This window comes from Leucopleurus acutus (assembly GCF_964270905.1).
Source record: "Leucopleurus acutus genome assembly, chromosome: 3".
Taxonomy (NCBI): domain Eukaryota; kingdom Metazoa; phylum Chordata; class Mammalia; order Artiodactyla; family Delphinidae; genus Leucopleurus; species Leucopleurus acutus.
In genome coordinates this window covers 20,245,343-20,259,528 of record NC_139145.1, presented here as the reverse complement: position 1 = coordinate 20,259,528, position 14,186 = coordinate 20,245,343, and the positions used below count along the sequence as shown (strand labels likewise).

At 55.1% G+C, this 14,186-nt stretch overlaps 1 protein-coding gene across 3 annotated transcripts; it reads left to right on the top strand.

Annotated features, from left to right (window-relative positions):
- Positions 1-1,569: 1,569 nt before the first annotated feature.
- TSPAN17 (tetraspanin 17) lies at positions 1,570-12,422 on the top strand. Of its 3 annotated transcripts, XM_082836982.1 has the most exons (9): positions 1,570-1,775; positions 5,931-5,981; positions 6,072-6,218; positions 7,012-7,182; positions 8,881-9,006; positions 9,576-9,623; positions 10,099-10,215; positions 10,304-10,365; positions 10,850-12,422. In XM_082836982.1, exons 1-9 carry the CDS (start codon positions 1,689-1,691, stop codon positions 10,884-10,886), a joined length of 846 nt encoding a protein of 281 aa, XP_082693108.1. In that variant the 5' UTR covers positions 1,570-1,688; the 3' UTR covers positions 10,887-12,422. The 3 variants fall into 3 exon arrangements, with proteins under 3 accessions (XP_082693108.1, XP_082693109.1, XP_082693107.1); XM_082836983.1 differs by lacking the exon at positions 5,931-5,981; XM_082836981.1 differs by having other exon boundaries at positions 10,099-10,365.
- Positions 12,423-14,186: the final 1,764 nt, after the last annotated feature.

Here is a 14,186-nt window from a genome sequence, read left to right as displayed (position 1 = left end):
CCTAGAGGGGCGGGAGCGGGGGCGGGGGCGACTGATGAGGCCCTGGCCCAGGAGAGGTGGTCAGGCCTTACTATGGTTCTGCTAGACAATGATTAACTGGAAGGTGATGAAGCTTAAGCCCCTTTCTGTTTCCTAAATAAATACTTTTAAACAAAACCAGAATTATTTTTAAAGAGGACTCTAAAATTGAGTAAAATTCAGGCCCCCCAAACCTTGATCTGCTCTAGTCCTGCCTTGAGAGGGCTCATGTGAGACACCCCAGGTACCAAGGAACCTGATCAGGGTGGAAGCTGGTAGGGGGGAGAGGGGTTAGATGGTAGGCGGGGGGCTTTAACCGCCAAAGAGGCTTGAGCCAGGGGATGCAGTATATGCCCCTGGCAAAACTGAAGGGGCAGGGAGCAGCAGGAGTGGCCCTCACAAGACCCAGGTGTCATCCACTCTGAGTTTGAACGAGTAGAGGTAGAACTGAATTTCTGGGGCTTCCCTGGTGGCACAGTGGTTAAGAATCTGCCTGCCAATGCAGGGGACATTGGTTCGAGCCCTGGTCTGGGAAGATCCCACATGCACGCAGAGCAGCTAAGCCCACGAGCTACAACTACTGAGCCTGCACTCTAGAGCTGGTGAGCCACAACTACTGAAGCCCGCTCCGCATCAAGAAAAGCCAGCCCGATGAGAAGCCCACGCACGGCAACTAGAGAAAGCCCGCGCGCAGCAACGAAGACCCAAAGCAGCCATAAAAAAATGTAAAAAAAAAGAATTTCCATCCAGTGAGGAGCGCTTTTTTAAAAAATTTATTTTTATTGGAGTCTAGTTGCTTTACAATGTTGTGTTAGTTTCTACTGTACAGCAAAGTGAATCAGCTATAGGTATACAAATATCCCTCTTTTTTGTATTTCCTTCCCATTTAGGTCACCACAGAGCATTGAGTAGAGTTCCCTGAGCTATACAGTAGGTTCTCATTAGTTATCTATTTTATACATAGTATCAAGTGTTTACATGTCAATCCCAATCTCCTAATTCATCCCAGCACCCAAAAAGCGCTTCTGATTGGACTCCACTGTAATAAAACGTCCTGCACGTGTGCTAAACACCATCCATATAACCATCCTCCTCTCGCTCACCAGCTCAGTAGTTACTCCTCTCTAGGGATGGGAACAGACGGCAAGGCCGGGGATTGGGGTGGCGCTGGTCCTGAGCTTTGCGGTGTGGGGGGAACTAGGGGTCTTTCGTGTCTGCGACTTGCGGCGCCCTCAGCATCTCAGGTTGGTCTGAAGGACGCTGCAGCGGCCAGCGCATAGGGAGGAGTCAGGCCTAGAGGCTAGCCTCCGAGAGGGCTGAGTCGGGCTGTGGGGAGGGGCCTGTATGGGGGTGGGGTCCGGAGGGGACAGTCGGGAGACTGGGCTCCAAAGGGGAGTAAGGCTGGGGGCGGAGCCTATGGAGGGGGCGGAGTCAGGCCTAGAGGTGGGGTTCTGAGGGGGACCAAGCAGGGGGCGGTCCGGGAGCCGAGGGCGGTCCCTGCGGGGCGGACCCTGGGGGGCGGGCGGAGCCCGACGGGCGCTCTGGGTGGCCGCAGCCATGAAGCCGCAGCCGCCGGGCTAGGCCCCGGGCGGCTCCAGCCCCGGGCGGCCCGCGGAGGGCTGGGCCCAGCCCCCGGCTCCGGTTCCCGGGCCGGCGGGCGGCCGCTCACCATGACCGGCAAGCACCAGCACTTCCAGGAACCCGAGGTCGGCTGCTGCGGGAAATACTTCCTGTTTGGCTTCAACATCGTCTTCTGGGTGAGAGCGGGGTGGGTTCTGGGCCCTGTGCTGGGGATGGCGGGAGAAGGAGGCTCAGTCCCCTACTAGGGGGAGACACTCTCTGCCACAAGGGCTTGGGACCGTCCCCCCACTCCTTCCTCCCATTCGCACCTCCACGCCCACCCCCAGGACCACCCAGGGGAACTACGAAGAGGCCCGGATTGCAGGGGACGGGTCCCAACCAACAGTCTTCCGGGGTCTTCCCGAGGCCCGGCGGAGAAATGGGAGGTGTTTCCGTGAAGACCCCACGGGCACGCTTAGTGCGGGCGCCCCCTCTCCCTCCCAGCCCCTTTGCTACCCGGGGGTGTCAGGGATACGCGGAGCCCCACCCCTGGTTTTACCCGTAGGGATGAGAGCCTCCTTGAAGGACGGGATCCCGTCTCCTGCCCCTTTACCTCTTCAGTACCTGGGCCTGCTGCCTCGCCTTAAGCTCCTACAAAGGGGGAGGGTAGGTCAAAGGTCGAAGCCCCACCCCCACCCCAAAGAGGCTTGCGGGCAGGGAGGGCCAATCGCCCTAGTTCTCGGCCGGGGACAGGGGATATTTCCTGATGAGAGGCCAGGAGAGCTGGCCCTGGGGAACAGAATTCAACATCCACAGCTGACCAAACCGAGGCTCCAGGGCAGGGCTGCCCCTGCCTGGAGAAGGGAGCTGCTGGTGCCCCTCCCAGGGTGGCATCTGTAGCCCTGGGCCCTGCCAAGTCATCTTTCCCTTCTCCCTCTTCATCCCATATCTCCAAGGCTACTTGCTGCCTCTGCAGTCTCTGCTTCTGACGTCTTGGGTCAGAATGCCAGACCCATTCAGTTTTGTTTATCAGGACTCAGTGGCACTGCCCTTTACCCACATGCTGCTCATGCAATGTGGGTGTCCTTTGGCCCCAGCAGTGCCCAGCCTCGAGGGTGTGAGCCATGTGCAGAGAGCACTAGTCAGGGAAGTCTGGGGCTCTGGGTGAAGCAGGCCTAGCTGTGAGACAGTGGGCAAGTCACTTCTCTCTGGGCCTTAGCTTCCCTGGCAGCGAGTGGGTGATAATGAAGCCTGCCCCTCAGGACTGTTACGCAGATTAAATGAATTATAACTTACTGTATTCTTGCAGCTACTTTATTATCTACATTTTACAGGTGAAGGAACAGGCACCGAGAGGTTAAATCTTTTAACCCAGAGTCACACAGCCAGTAAGTGCAGAGCCAAGGTGACAGCTCAGTGGGCAGTAGATGGAGGTGAGGCAGAGCATTAAGCAGAGGGAACCCCCCTCAGATGTCAAGGGGCGAGAGGCATGAGAGACCCAGGCTTGTTCCAGGGTCCTCCAGGATGGGGAGCCCGAGTGTGAAAGGCCCCAGATCTGGGGCAGAGAGTTTGAGTTTTATGTTGAGGGCAGAGGGTAGCACTCAAGGCTTCAGTGCTGGGTGATGGGTATGTTCTAGCTTCTGTTTTGGAGGCAGATCTGCCTGGCTGACATGGGGAGGGTGAGTGAGGGGCAGGGTTTGGAGGTAGGGAGACCAGGGAGGAGGGCTGGGGCAAAGTTGGGGTGGTGGCAGGTGGGAAAGGTGAGGAAGGCTCCAGGGTAAGTTATGAGGCTGAACTGACAGGACTGGGCCACTTGGGGGTTTGGTTTTGGGTCAAGGTGGCCTGAAGGAGGTACCTGTGAAACAGGCCCAGAGATTTTTTTATTTTAATGGAAAGCAGACCCTTATGTTACCCTGCTCAGAACCTTCCAGTTTTTTCTCACTAGAATACAGTCCAGACTCCTCCCCGTGGCCCACAGCACCCTGTGGTGTCTGGCCTTGCTGTCCTTCAGTTTGTCCCTTGCACCGCCAAACATGATCTTACCTCTGGGCCTTTGCCAGTACTTCCGCCTAGAATTCTCTTCTCTTCAGTGCACCTTTTCATCATTCAAACCTCAGCTAAAATGTCACCATGCTCCCTAACTGAAACATGCCCCCACTACCCTATTAACTCCCCATTTCATCACCCTGTTTGATTTTCTTTAAAGGCTCTGTTGGTATCTGAAATTACCTTGTTTGCTCACTGTGGATTTCCCCCACTGGAGTGTAAACTCCATGAGGGCTGAGAGCTCATGTGTCCTATTCCCTGATGTATTTCTGGTGCATGGAATGGATCCTGGGACATGGAGGCGTTTGCAGCAGGCAGGTGGACTAAGGGCTCTAGAGCCGGGGAGAGGTTTGGGTGGAGATCAGGAGATGCCAGTGTCACGATGGGGTGAAAGATGAGTGTGAGAAGAAAAAGGGTAAAAGGCTGAGGTTGGAACCTGGTGGGGGAGGTGGGTAGCCATGTGCATGGCGCAGGTGAAGCAGAGCACTGTAGGAGGGAGGCTGAGAAAGGGCAGGAGGAGGAACGGCGTTGCGTTAACCATGGAGAGGTTTGGGAGAGAGAAAGTACTGATCATTCACCTAAAGGCCACGGGCGGGTCAAGTGGGATGAGGCAGGAGAAGTGATGTTTGGTTTCACATCCCAGATCCAGTGTGGGGGAGGGAAGGAAAAATATTTCTAGAAAAGAGTACAGCAGTGGGAGGAGCCTGGGGTTGGAGAGGGGAAGGTGCTAAAGGTGGCAGGTCAGGGGTGGAGCTGACTGAGGCTCTGTGCTGAGGGGAAGGAGCCTGTAGAGAAAGCAGGTGGGAGAGGGAGGTCTGAAGAGGTGGGGTCGCAGCCTTGGGCTTGGGCCAGAGGGGCACTCTCCCTCTGAGACTAGATGTCCTGCCCGGGTTCAGGCAGCTGCCCTCGATATCCAGGGCTCTTCCTAGTACGGAAATGAGGTGGGATACTGGGTGGTGTTTAGAAGGCCTAGGCTGGTGCCACTCTGCTGATATGGGGCTGAATTGGGATTCCCTGTCATTTAGGGGTCTTTGGCTGTGAACTACAAACGTACTCTGCCAGATAGAGGTTGAAAGGGTGGGACGGGAGTGAGGTGGCAGTCACAGAGTTGCAGGGCAGCAAGAGGACCAGACTTGGGAGGGGGCAGAGAGGATGCCAGGAGCCTGGAACCCTAACATAGGCCTGGGGTGAGAACAGAGGCTTAGGAAACAGCTGCTGCCACTTGGTGGGACTGTTTTGGCCATCCTCTGCTCCAATTCTGAGTTCCAAGAAGGGGCCCGCCTTCGTCCGTCTTAGGGCTGGGGACGGTTCAGTCTTCCAAGCTGTGTCCTGTGGGAAGAAACACTGAGATGCATTCTTGGGAAGATTGAAAGGACCCTGAATGTAAATTGATATAGCCACTATGGAGAACAGTATGGAGGTTCCTTAAAAAATTAAAAATAGAACTACCATATGACCCAGCAATTCCACTACTGGGCATATACCCTGAGAAAACCATAATTCAAAAAGAGTCATGTACCAAAATGTTCATTGCAGCTCTATTTACAATAGCCAGGACATGGAAGCAACCTAAGTGTCCATCAACAGATGAATGAATAAAGAAGATATGGCCCATATATACAATGGAATATTACTCAGCCATAAAAAGGAACAAAACTGAGTTATTTGTAGTGAGGTGGATGGACCTAGAGACTGTCATACAGAGTGAAGTAAATCAGAAAGCGAAAAACAAATACCGTATGCTAACACATATATATGGAATCTAAAAAAAAGAAAAGAAAAAAAATGGTCAGAAGAACCTAGGGGCAAGACGGGAATAAAGATGCAGACCTACTAGAGAATGGACTTGAGGATACGGGGACGGGGAAGGGTAAGCTGGGACAAAGTGAGAGAGTGACATGGACATATATACACTACCAAACGTAAAATAGATAGCTAGTGGGAAGCAGCCGCATAGCAGAGGGAGATCAGCTCGGTGCTTTGTGACCACCTAGAGGGGTGGGATGCAGAGGGTGGGAGGGAGACACAAGAAGGAAGAGATATGGGGACATATGTATATGTATACCTGATTCACTTTGTTATAAAGCAGAAACTAACACACCATTGTAAAGCAATTATACTCCAATAAAGATGTTAAAAAAAAAAAGAAGAAAGGACCCTGGATCCCATTTACAGCCCTTTCCCCTCTTTCTCTCTTTCCCCCTGGCTTCCTGAAGACCCTGAGCAGTAGTGGGGAGGGGGCTCTGCTGGGGGTGGGAAAGGATGCTGGTGCCCCAGCCCTCAGCTCTTTGCTGCTGCTCCTGCAGGTGCTGGGAGCCCTGTTCCTGGCCATTGGTCTCTGGGCCTGGGGTGAGAAGGTAAGGCGGTGGGGTAGGGTGTGGGGCTGCTCTGGGTCAAGATGGTGGGAGGGCCAGCTCCCCCCATTTGCCTCTGCTCGCCCTTCACAGGGTGTTCTCTCCAACATCTCGGCGCTGACAGATCTGGGAGGCCTTGACCCTGTGTGGCTGTTTGTAGTGGTAGGAGGCATCATGTCGGTGCTGGGCTTTGCTGGCTGCATTGGGGCCCTCCGGGAGAACACCTTCCTGCTCAAGTTTGTGAGTGCCCTCCCACTGGGGACCCCAACCTCCTCCCACCCACTTCTTGCATAGTTCATGCTTAATAATGATATTTTTATTATTATGTTATTGTAACAATAATCACTAGATTTGTATTCTCCACGTTTATAGTATCCTTTCTGTTGTACGGGGCCGAAACCTAGTGGCCTAAGCTAAAAGGGCCACTAAGAAAGCCCAAGGGCGTGTTAGCTGCCAGCGCATTTGGATCCAGCAGCCACCACAGTGTCACTTGTCCTAGTCGCTCTGTTTCTCAGCTCTGTCCCTCTGGGTTGGCTCCAGTCCTCTTGGGGTGGAAAGATGTCCGGGAATGGGTGGGTGCTGGCTTCAAGCTGCCCTCCCAGGAACTCCTGCTGGAGGCTGCGTGAGGCTCTCCCTTCCCAACCATTCTGCCCAAGTACTTCAACTGCATCTCCTTAGTCCTGATTGGCCGCCTCTGGACCAATCCCTGTGGTCCCAGGGGAGGTAATGCTCTGATTGGTGGGATCTTGACGCATGCCCAGTCCTCTGTGTGGGAGTGGGAATGGGGAAAGAGGTGGAGGTGGCTCCTGCGTAGCAGCAGAAACTGAATGTGCGTGTGGAGAGTGGTTTCTCAAAGACAACAGGGTAGGTAAGAACAGCACTATCTTTTTTCATCATAAAACAATACTAACATGATAGAAGGTGGGGACTCTGGGCTGTCTTGGGTCAGGGTGCAGGAGGTTGGAGCCCCACCCAGTGGCAACCCCAGACCCTGTATCTCTGACCCCCACTGTCTGTGTGCCCCCAACCCCAGTTCTCCGTGTTCCTTGGCCTCATCTTCTTCCTGGAGTTGGCAACAGGGATCCTGGCCTTCGTCTTCAAGGACTGGATTCGAGACCAGCTCAACCTCTTCATCAACAACAATGTCAAGGCCTATCGGGATGACATTGACCTCCAGAACCTCATTGACTTTGCTCAGGAATACGTAAGTCCAGCATCCAGCTCTGACCACATGCAGGAGGCACGTGCTGGACAGATGAATGAGGGAGCAAGCTCCCTGTGTGCTGGGTCTGTTCCCTCGCCCACCAGGCCAGGCAGGCCCCAAGGAAGCGAGCCAGGAGGGCCCCTGTCTGAGAGGAAGCCAGCCACTCGTGATCTCCATGTGCCTAGCCCTGCATGGTCACAACGTTGGGGAACAGAGGCCAGAGGATCCAAACTGGCAGCTCCTAGGCCAGGCTTACAGAACACTTAAAGGAGGAAACGTGGCATAAAAATATAGATTTCTTCTTCTACTAAACTGGGCCCACAGTATGGGCTGGTGCTACATTGCCACTGCCCCCTTTGCTGGTAGAGGGACTGTTTGCCCCGTCCCCGCCACTCTATTTTATTATACCTGTCGGCCCTCTTCCCTCATTTATATTATTCGTTTGGCCTCTGAACATATTCGAGTTTGAGACCTGCCCCCCAGAAGCTCTGCCCTCAAGCTTGCAAACCTAACCCCTGTGAAGAAGCAGTCAGTGAACAGTTCACAAAATCCTAGATACCTCCCGCCTGCACATTCTCACCCACTCACACGCGTAGTCACACACACTCAGAGTCATACTCCTTTGGTGCCATCCACCCCAAGAACTGCTCTGGGATCCAGAGGTGAACCAGAGCCGGTGCCTGCTTTGAGGAGCTCTCAACCCAGGGCAGAAGTAAACAGAGAGGCAGGTGGTTAGGATGTGATTTATTTGTTCATTCAACACAGAATTGTTATGGACCTATTCTGTGCCAGGCTCTGGGCTAGGGGCTGGGGATTCAGAGGTGAAAAAAGCTGGGACCTGTGTTTGTGGGGATGGTAGTCTGGGGGAAGAGACAGATGATAAAAGAGCAAAACAAACAAACGTGTGTGTGTGTGCGTGTGTGTGTAGAATTATAAACTGTGGTAAGGGCTGAAATGGGGAAGCTCGGAGAAGGCGAAGGCCTCTTGGGGGCAGCCTTGGGAGAGGAGAAGGCCTCTCAAGACCAGCCTTGAGCTGGTCCCTGGAGGGCCAGCTTTTTAGCAGCCTGTGCCATGTCAGTGAGTTAAGGCTGTGTGCTCCTGTCTCCCCACTAGATCATGAGCTCCCTGCTTCATTGCAGCCCCACGATGTGCTGGGTAGGGGTAATGGTGATACAGGTGCTGACAGCAGCATCTGTAAAGTGGAATGGGATCATTGTGAGGGTGGCAGGATTGCCCTCCTGTCCCGGCAGAGAGGAAGAGAGAAGGTCTTCTGTAAAAATCGCTGGGGCAAGTGTGGGGAGACGGGTCACAGATGTGGGGTTCAGTGGTGCCTTTCCCCACAGGGTTTGTTGAAACTCGAACCCCTCAAGGTGGCCTGGAGGAAGCCACAGTCCTTGGGCCACCATCCCTGCCCCCTCCCTTCCTTTTCTCAGCCTCTCTTGGACTAGGGGACAAGCTCAGGAGCCCCTTCCTACTCCACCCAGCCCCCACCAACCCAGGCAGGAGCCTCAAGCTGCTCTGGTGGCCCTGGGCCCAGGCCTGGCCTATCTGTGGCGGAGCTACCCGCCTGCCTGGCTGCCTCTAGGCCCCCTCCCGGCCAGCCCAGCCCTGTCTTCCTGCAGCCTGGGCCTGTCCCCAAACAGGATGGGGCTCCTGGGCTGGGCCTGGCTCACCTGGGGTTCTTCTCCCACCCGCTAGTGGTCTTGCTGCGGAGCCCGAGGGCCCAACGACTGGAACCTCAATATCTACTTCAACTGCACTGATGTGAACCCTAGCCGGGAGCGCTGCGGGGTGCCCTTTTCCTGCTGCATCAGGGACCCTGTGGTGAGTGGGGCCTGGTGAGGAGGGGTGGGCCTTGCAGTTCGCAGGCCCAGTCTGGGAAGAGCCCATCCCCGGGCTGGCTTGACTCCACCCTGCTCTGGGGGCTGTGGATGTGGATGTCGGGGGAGGTCAGCTTACATAGGAGTAGCCCTGTGGGCTGGGGAGTTTGTGTCCATGGGCAGTGCTGAGGCCTGTTGGATAGGGACTGCTCCTCTTGGGCCACCATGCTGGGGTGGCAGGGTTGGGGGTTCTGACCCTTTTATGGCTTTCTTTAGAGCAGAAGCTTCTCTCGGTGACACCCCTCCAGTCACAGTGCACAGGGACAACGAGGGCCAGGTTTCTTCCCATTCTTATAAAACTCGAGCAGTCAGGGTTCCTAAAACTGAAGCAGTTCAAGCTGGTGTTGTGGCCATGCGCCCTGGCATCAGGGAAAGAGGTGCACAGGTCCCAGCCAGCCTAGCTTAAGGAGCGGTGGACACAGCGGAATCCACGGTTCCATCTGCTTACCCTGAGACCCCATGGATGCCCCCCCCCCCCCCCACTGAGTTGCTCACTGGCCTGTTTCTTCTCAGGAAGATGTCCTCAACACTCAGTGTGGCTACGATGTTCGGCTCAAACTGGTGAGAGGGGAGGGGACAGGGCTGGGGGCAGCTGGGGGCACTGGGATCGGAAGGGGGGGTCCCCTCTAGGCTCTAAAAGGCCTCAGGGATTCGGGGGAGGGGATGCTGAGTCCTAGGAGGCACGCGGGGCTTGGTACTGCCAAACACAAGGCAGTGGACTCCACTAGAGGGAGAAAACAGTAAGACATGGATAAAGAAATACGAACAATAATGTGACAATTTCAGCTAAGCACTTGGAAGAAAATAAAATCAGAGAAGTGATGGGATTGGGGCAGGGCAGTCAGGGAAGGCCTCTCGGAGGAGAAGGCATCTGTGCTGAGACCCCGATGAGGAGAAGGCCCTGTGGTGGAGCTCCAGGCTGCAGGCACTAAGGTGTAAGGTCCTGGGTGGGGCTGAGCTTAGCAAGCTGGACTGAGATGGGGCCTGCAGTGGTGGTGGGTGGGCTGAGCCGAGCCTGGTGCCCATCTGTCCCCAGGAGCTGGAGCAGCAGGGCTTCATCCACACCAAAGGCTGCGTGGGCCAGTTTGAAAAGTGGCTGCAGGACAACCTGATCATCGTGGCTGGAATCTTTGTGGGCATCGCCCTCCTCCAGGTACCACTGTGGCCCTGCATGCCCTCACTCTGCCCTGGACAACCTGCCCTGCCAGTGGCCTCTCCCTCACCTGCTCTCCGTCTTACAGATCTTTGGTATCTGCCTGGCCCAGAACCTCGTGAGTGACATCAAGGCAGTGAAGGCCAACTGGTGAGGCTGCCTCGCTGGCCATGGCCACCCGCCTGGCTGACCCAGGGACCCCCCCCCCCCCGCAACTCTCCCCATGATGGGCAAGGCTGCAGGAGGTGTTTCTGCTTGGACCTGAACCCCACATGGGGCTTGCGTGCCTCTGGGCTGTGCACCCATGGAGAGAGCTGCATGGCTCTGACCTGGCTGCCTGTCCTGTAGCTGTGTGCACGGAGGGTGGGTGTGGCCAGTGGGTGTGCACAGGGAGCCGCCATCTCAGCTGTTGTTGGGTGGTTGGCTCTCCAGGGGACTAGGAAGGGCACAGCTAAGAGGGGGCAGGCCAGGTGGGGTGGGCTTGGGGCCTGCTGTTGCGTGGGACACAGCCTCACGTATCTCAGAGCTCTCTCCACTAGCTGTGACCTTGACCCTGCCAGGAGCCCACTTCAGCCTCAATGTCTCAGACTCTAAAATGGGTCCAAGAATTTTCTCTCCCTTGCTTGCCTCTCAGGATCAAACATGATGATGGCTACAGACTACTCAAATAAACAAAACCTTGAAAACCACTGGCTTCCGCCCGGCATCTTGAAGGTTCTGTGAGCTGCAGGTTCTCAGCAGAGCTCTCCATCTTGGGCCCCAGCCTGGAGCCATCCGCCAATGTGTTTTCTTGGCCTGGGTAGTATATACATTTGAGCCAACCTGTAAAACTTGGTGTATTTCACATAAAAGTCCAGATCCCCAGCTTCTTGTGAAGATTGGCCATCTGGCCACAGCAGCTCTTGGGACATCGTCTCCTGGGACATGTGCTTCCTGTTCTCTGAGGGACCCACCTGGCCTGTGCTGCTCACCCTGTAGGTTGGGGTTGGCCTCCCCACTGCTGTAGGGTTTTTCCCTGCAAACACTGCGAGGCTGCCGTGGGCTAAGCCTGGGGCGAGGCACCAGGATGTGAAGAATGGGGAGGCTGGACCCTGCCGTGAAGAGGCCACACAGCCTAGGAGGAGTCCAGCCGCACTGGAGACTGAGATGGGTGCCCAGGAGAGTGGCTGAGGGGTGGAATGGAGATCAGGAATGTTTGGGGAAGGAAGTAGTTGGAAGTTGAAAACTTGGCACACATGGGGTTGGGGGGAGCCTGCTTTGGGACCCATGGTGGTTGACACGGGCTCACTTGGAATCAAATCGAAACTCTTCATGGAGGCCTGCAGAGCTGCCTCATGGCCACCAGAGGGCGCACCAGCAAGCTTTGCCTGGGTCTGGCTGCTTCGTCCGCAACCTCACTCTGGTACAGCCAAGTGCCTGGTGTGTCCACCCAGCTTACCAGTGCTTTGGGTTCAGGGAATTTGAGAACTTCGAAAGGAGCAACTGGCTCAGACTTGTGAAGTCTGCTGCTCTCAGCTCTGCCTCTTAGCTGCATGAAGGGGTGTGTGTAGAGTGACTGCCGCACCCATCCCTAGGGTGCCCTTTGTGGATAAAAGGGGGGATTTGGGCTGGTTCACAGATCTCTTACTCAGATGCTCTTAAGGTTGTATAAATGAATGAAGTAGGCCTTTGACTTGTGAGGTCTTTGCAGTGCAACTGACTTTCCTACTGTTCCTGAAGACTACACAGAGAGACATTGCTTTATGATGAAAAATATTTGGACCATCAAGTTGATAATGGCAGCTGACCTTGAGGTACAATAGAGTGGTGGGGACTGGCAAAGCACAGGTCCCCATCTGAAGTTGGTGGTTGTCATTTAGTTGTGGCTAATTGCTATAAAGTGGGAATGCAGGTCTAATGTCATAAATCTGGAGAAGCCAGAGATCCAAGCTTTTATGTGAAATATTCCTATTTTTAAGGTGTTGACAACTAATGAAAAAAAAAATGCAAGCCCAACAAAAGAGGAGGGAGCCAGCTTTGGCCCCTGTGTCACTACGGTTCCCTCTGGGGTAATCACCCATTGGGGTCCTGGCTGCTGTGCCATTCAGGGGTGCTGGGAGCTGCTGCCAGGAGGGGAGGGTGTGGGGTATGCAACCAGCATTGTAGCTCCCAGACACAGGCTGGACAGTGTCCTGGGGTCCCTGACAGGTACCAGTGGAGTACAATAAATGCAGCTCACAATATTGTGCATGTCTTGCAATTTTTAATTTCACAAGCTTTTACTTTTCATTTTCCCCCTCAAACCTCACAACCCCCTTGTGAGGTGGAGACTCTTTTTCTGATGAAGAAACTGGGCTCAGAGAGGGGAGCGAGTTGCCCACCACACAGCTGGAGGAGGCACCCAGATCTGAGCCTTCTCGCCGGAGTTCTGCACCAGACCCGTCCTGCCTTTCTGATGCATTTGGGTGACACCTGCACACTTGAAGTGTGAACCAGTAAGGGACAGCAAGGGATCGTTCCCCAAGCATGAGTTGAGCTTCCACACAGGTGCCGGGGATGTAGAGGAGAGAGAAGGGCAAAGTCCCAGCCCTTGTGCTGCATTCTTGTGGGGGAGACACAAGTAGGCAAATAAGCATTTTTGTTAGTAATATAATCTATGAAGAAAATAAGAGTGATGAGCTAGACAGTGATGGCTGGAATGCCTGTGAGAAGGGACCCCTTGCTGGGGTGGTGGAAGAAGTCCCATATCTGGGAAGCTCCAGGGGAACAGTGTTTCAGGTTTTGGTACCAGCTGCCCTAGAGGCCCTGAAGCTGGGTAGGCTTGGCATAAGGGAGGCTGGGGTGCTGGAGAGGTGCAAGTGAGTGAGGGGCAGAGGGCACGGACAGAGGGAAGTGGTGGAACCAGGATATATTTGGAAATAGGACTGATGAGATGCATGGGAATGACTGGAAGGAGTGGTCGTGAGCTTGGCTGCGGACCCAGAGTTCTCCAAAGCTCAGTTCTGCTACAGGACATCCATCCATCCATCCATTCAGGTAGGCCCTGGCTGGAGGCTGGGGTTGCTGAGGCAGCTCAGACTTGCCCTTCCCCTCCCAGAGCCCATGGTTTCCTGGTAGAGGTAGTGGTGCAATGTGTATGTGGTGACGAGCACATGATGATCACTGCACGTGGCGTTTCATGCTGGTGAGAGACAAATCTTCTGTCCCCAAAGTAGAACTTGGAGCAGTTATTTTCCTTGGACTGAGGAGCCCTTACCCAGATGGGACCTCTCCGGATGTGTAGAAAACACAAGGAAGCTTATAAGCTACCTACTGCCCATCACACTAGGATCCCTGGGACATGGGGACCAAGGTCACCCTCCCACCCACCGTCAGGGACACTGGAGGTGACAGGGGTCGGCATTGTCTTGCAGCCTGGGAGACCCTCAGGAGCCATGGGCCTACCTAGTCTAACCAGAGGAGAGGCTGCCAGCAGCTCCCTTATCATCTTGGCAGGAGGGCATCTTCTGATATCAAGCTACCTTATGCGTGGGGGGGAGGGCGGGGGAAGAACTGGAAGGGACAGATTGAGCCGGACCATTGAGCCCTTGGATCTCTGGACGAGGAGGTCAGATGGGCTATGGAGTCCAGGGCCAGGGTTCACTTCCAGAGGGTGGCTGGCGCATGCCTTGGAAAGAGACACTCCCGGTGGCCACCAGAGGGCACCAAAGCGCAGCCCACGCAGGCAGCAGAGTCAGCTGTGGGCAGAGAGGGGCTGTGGGTCGTTGGAGGGAGGTCCGCGTGGCTAAGCAAAGACATGCCACCTTCCAGAGAACTGGGGGCCCACCCTGTTGGTACCAAATCCAGACCTTGCCACCCTCTGCTTTATTCTCCGAGGACTTAGAGCAAATGACACTGCCTGCCCCACAGATGCCTCTCCCAGTGCAGTGCTCAGGGAGACCTGAGCCCACCTTCCCATCCCTGAAGGCGGTGATGTCTGCCAGACAGAGCTG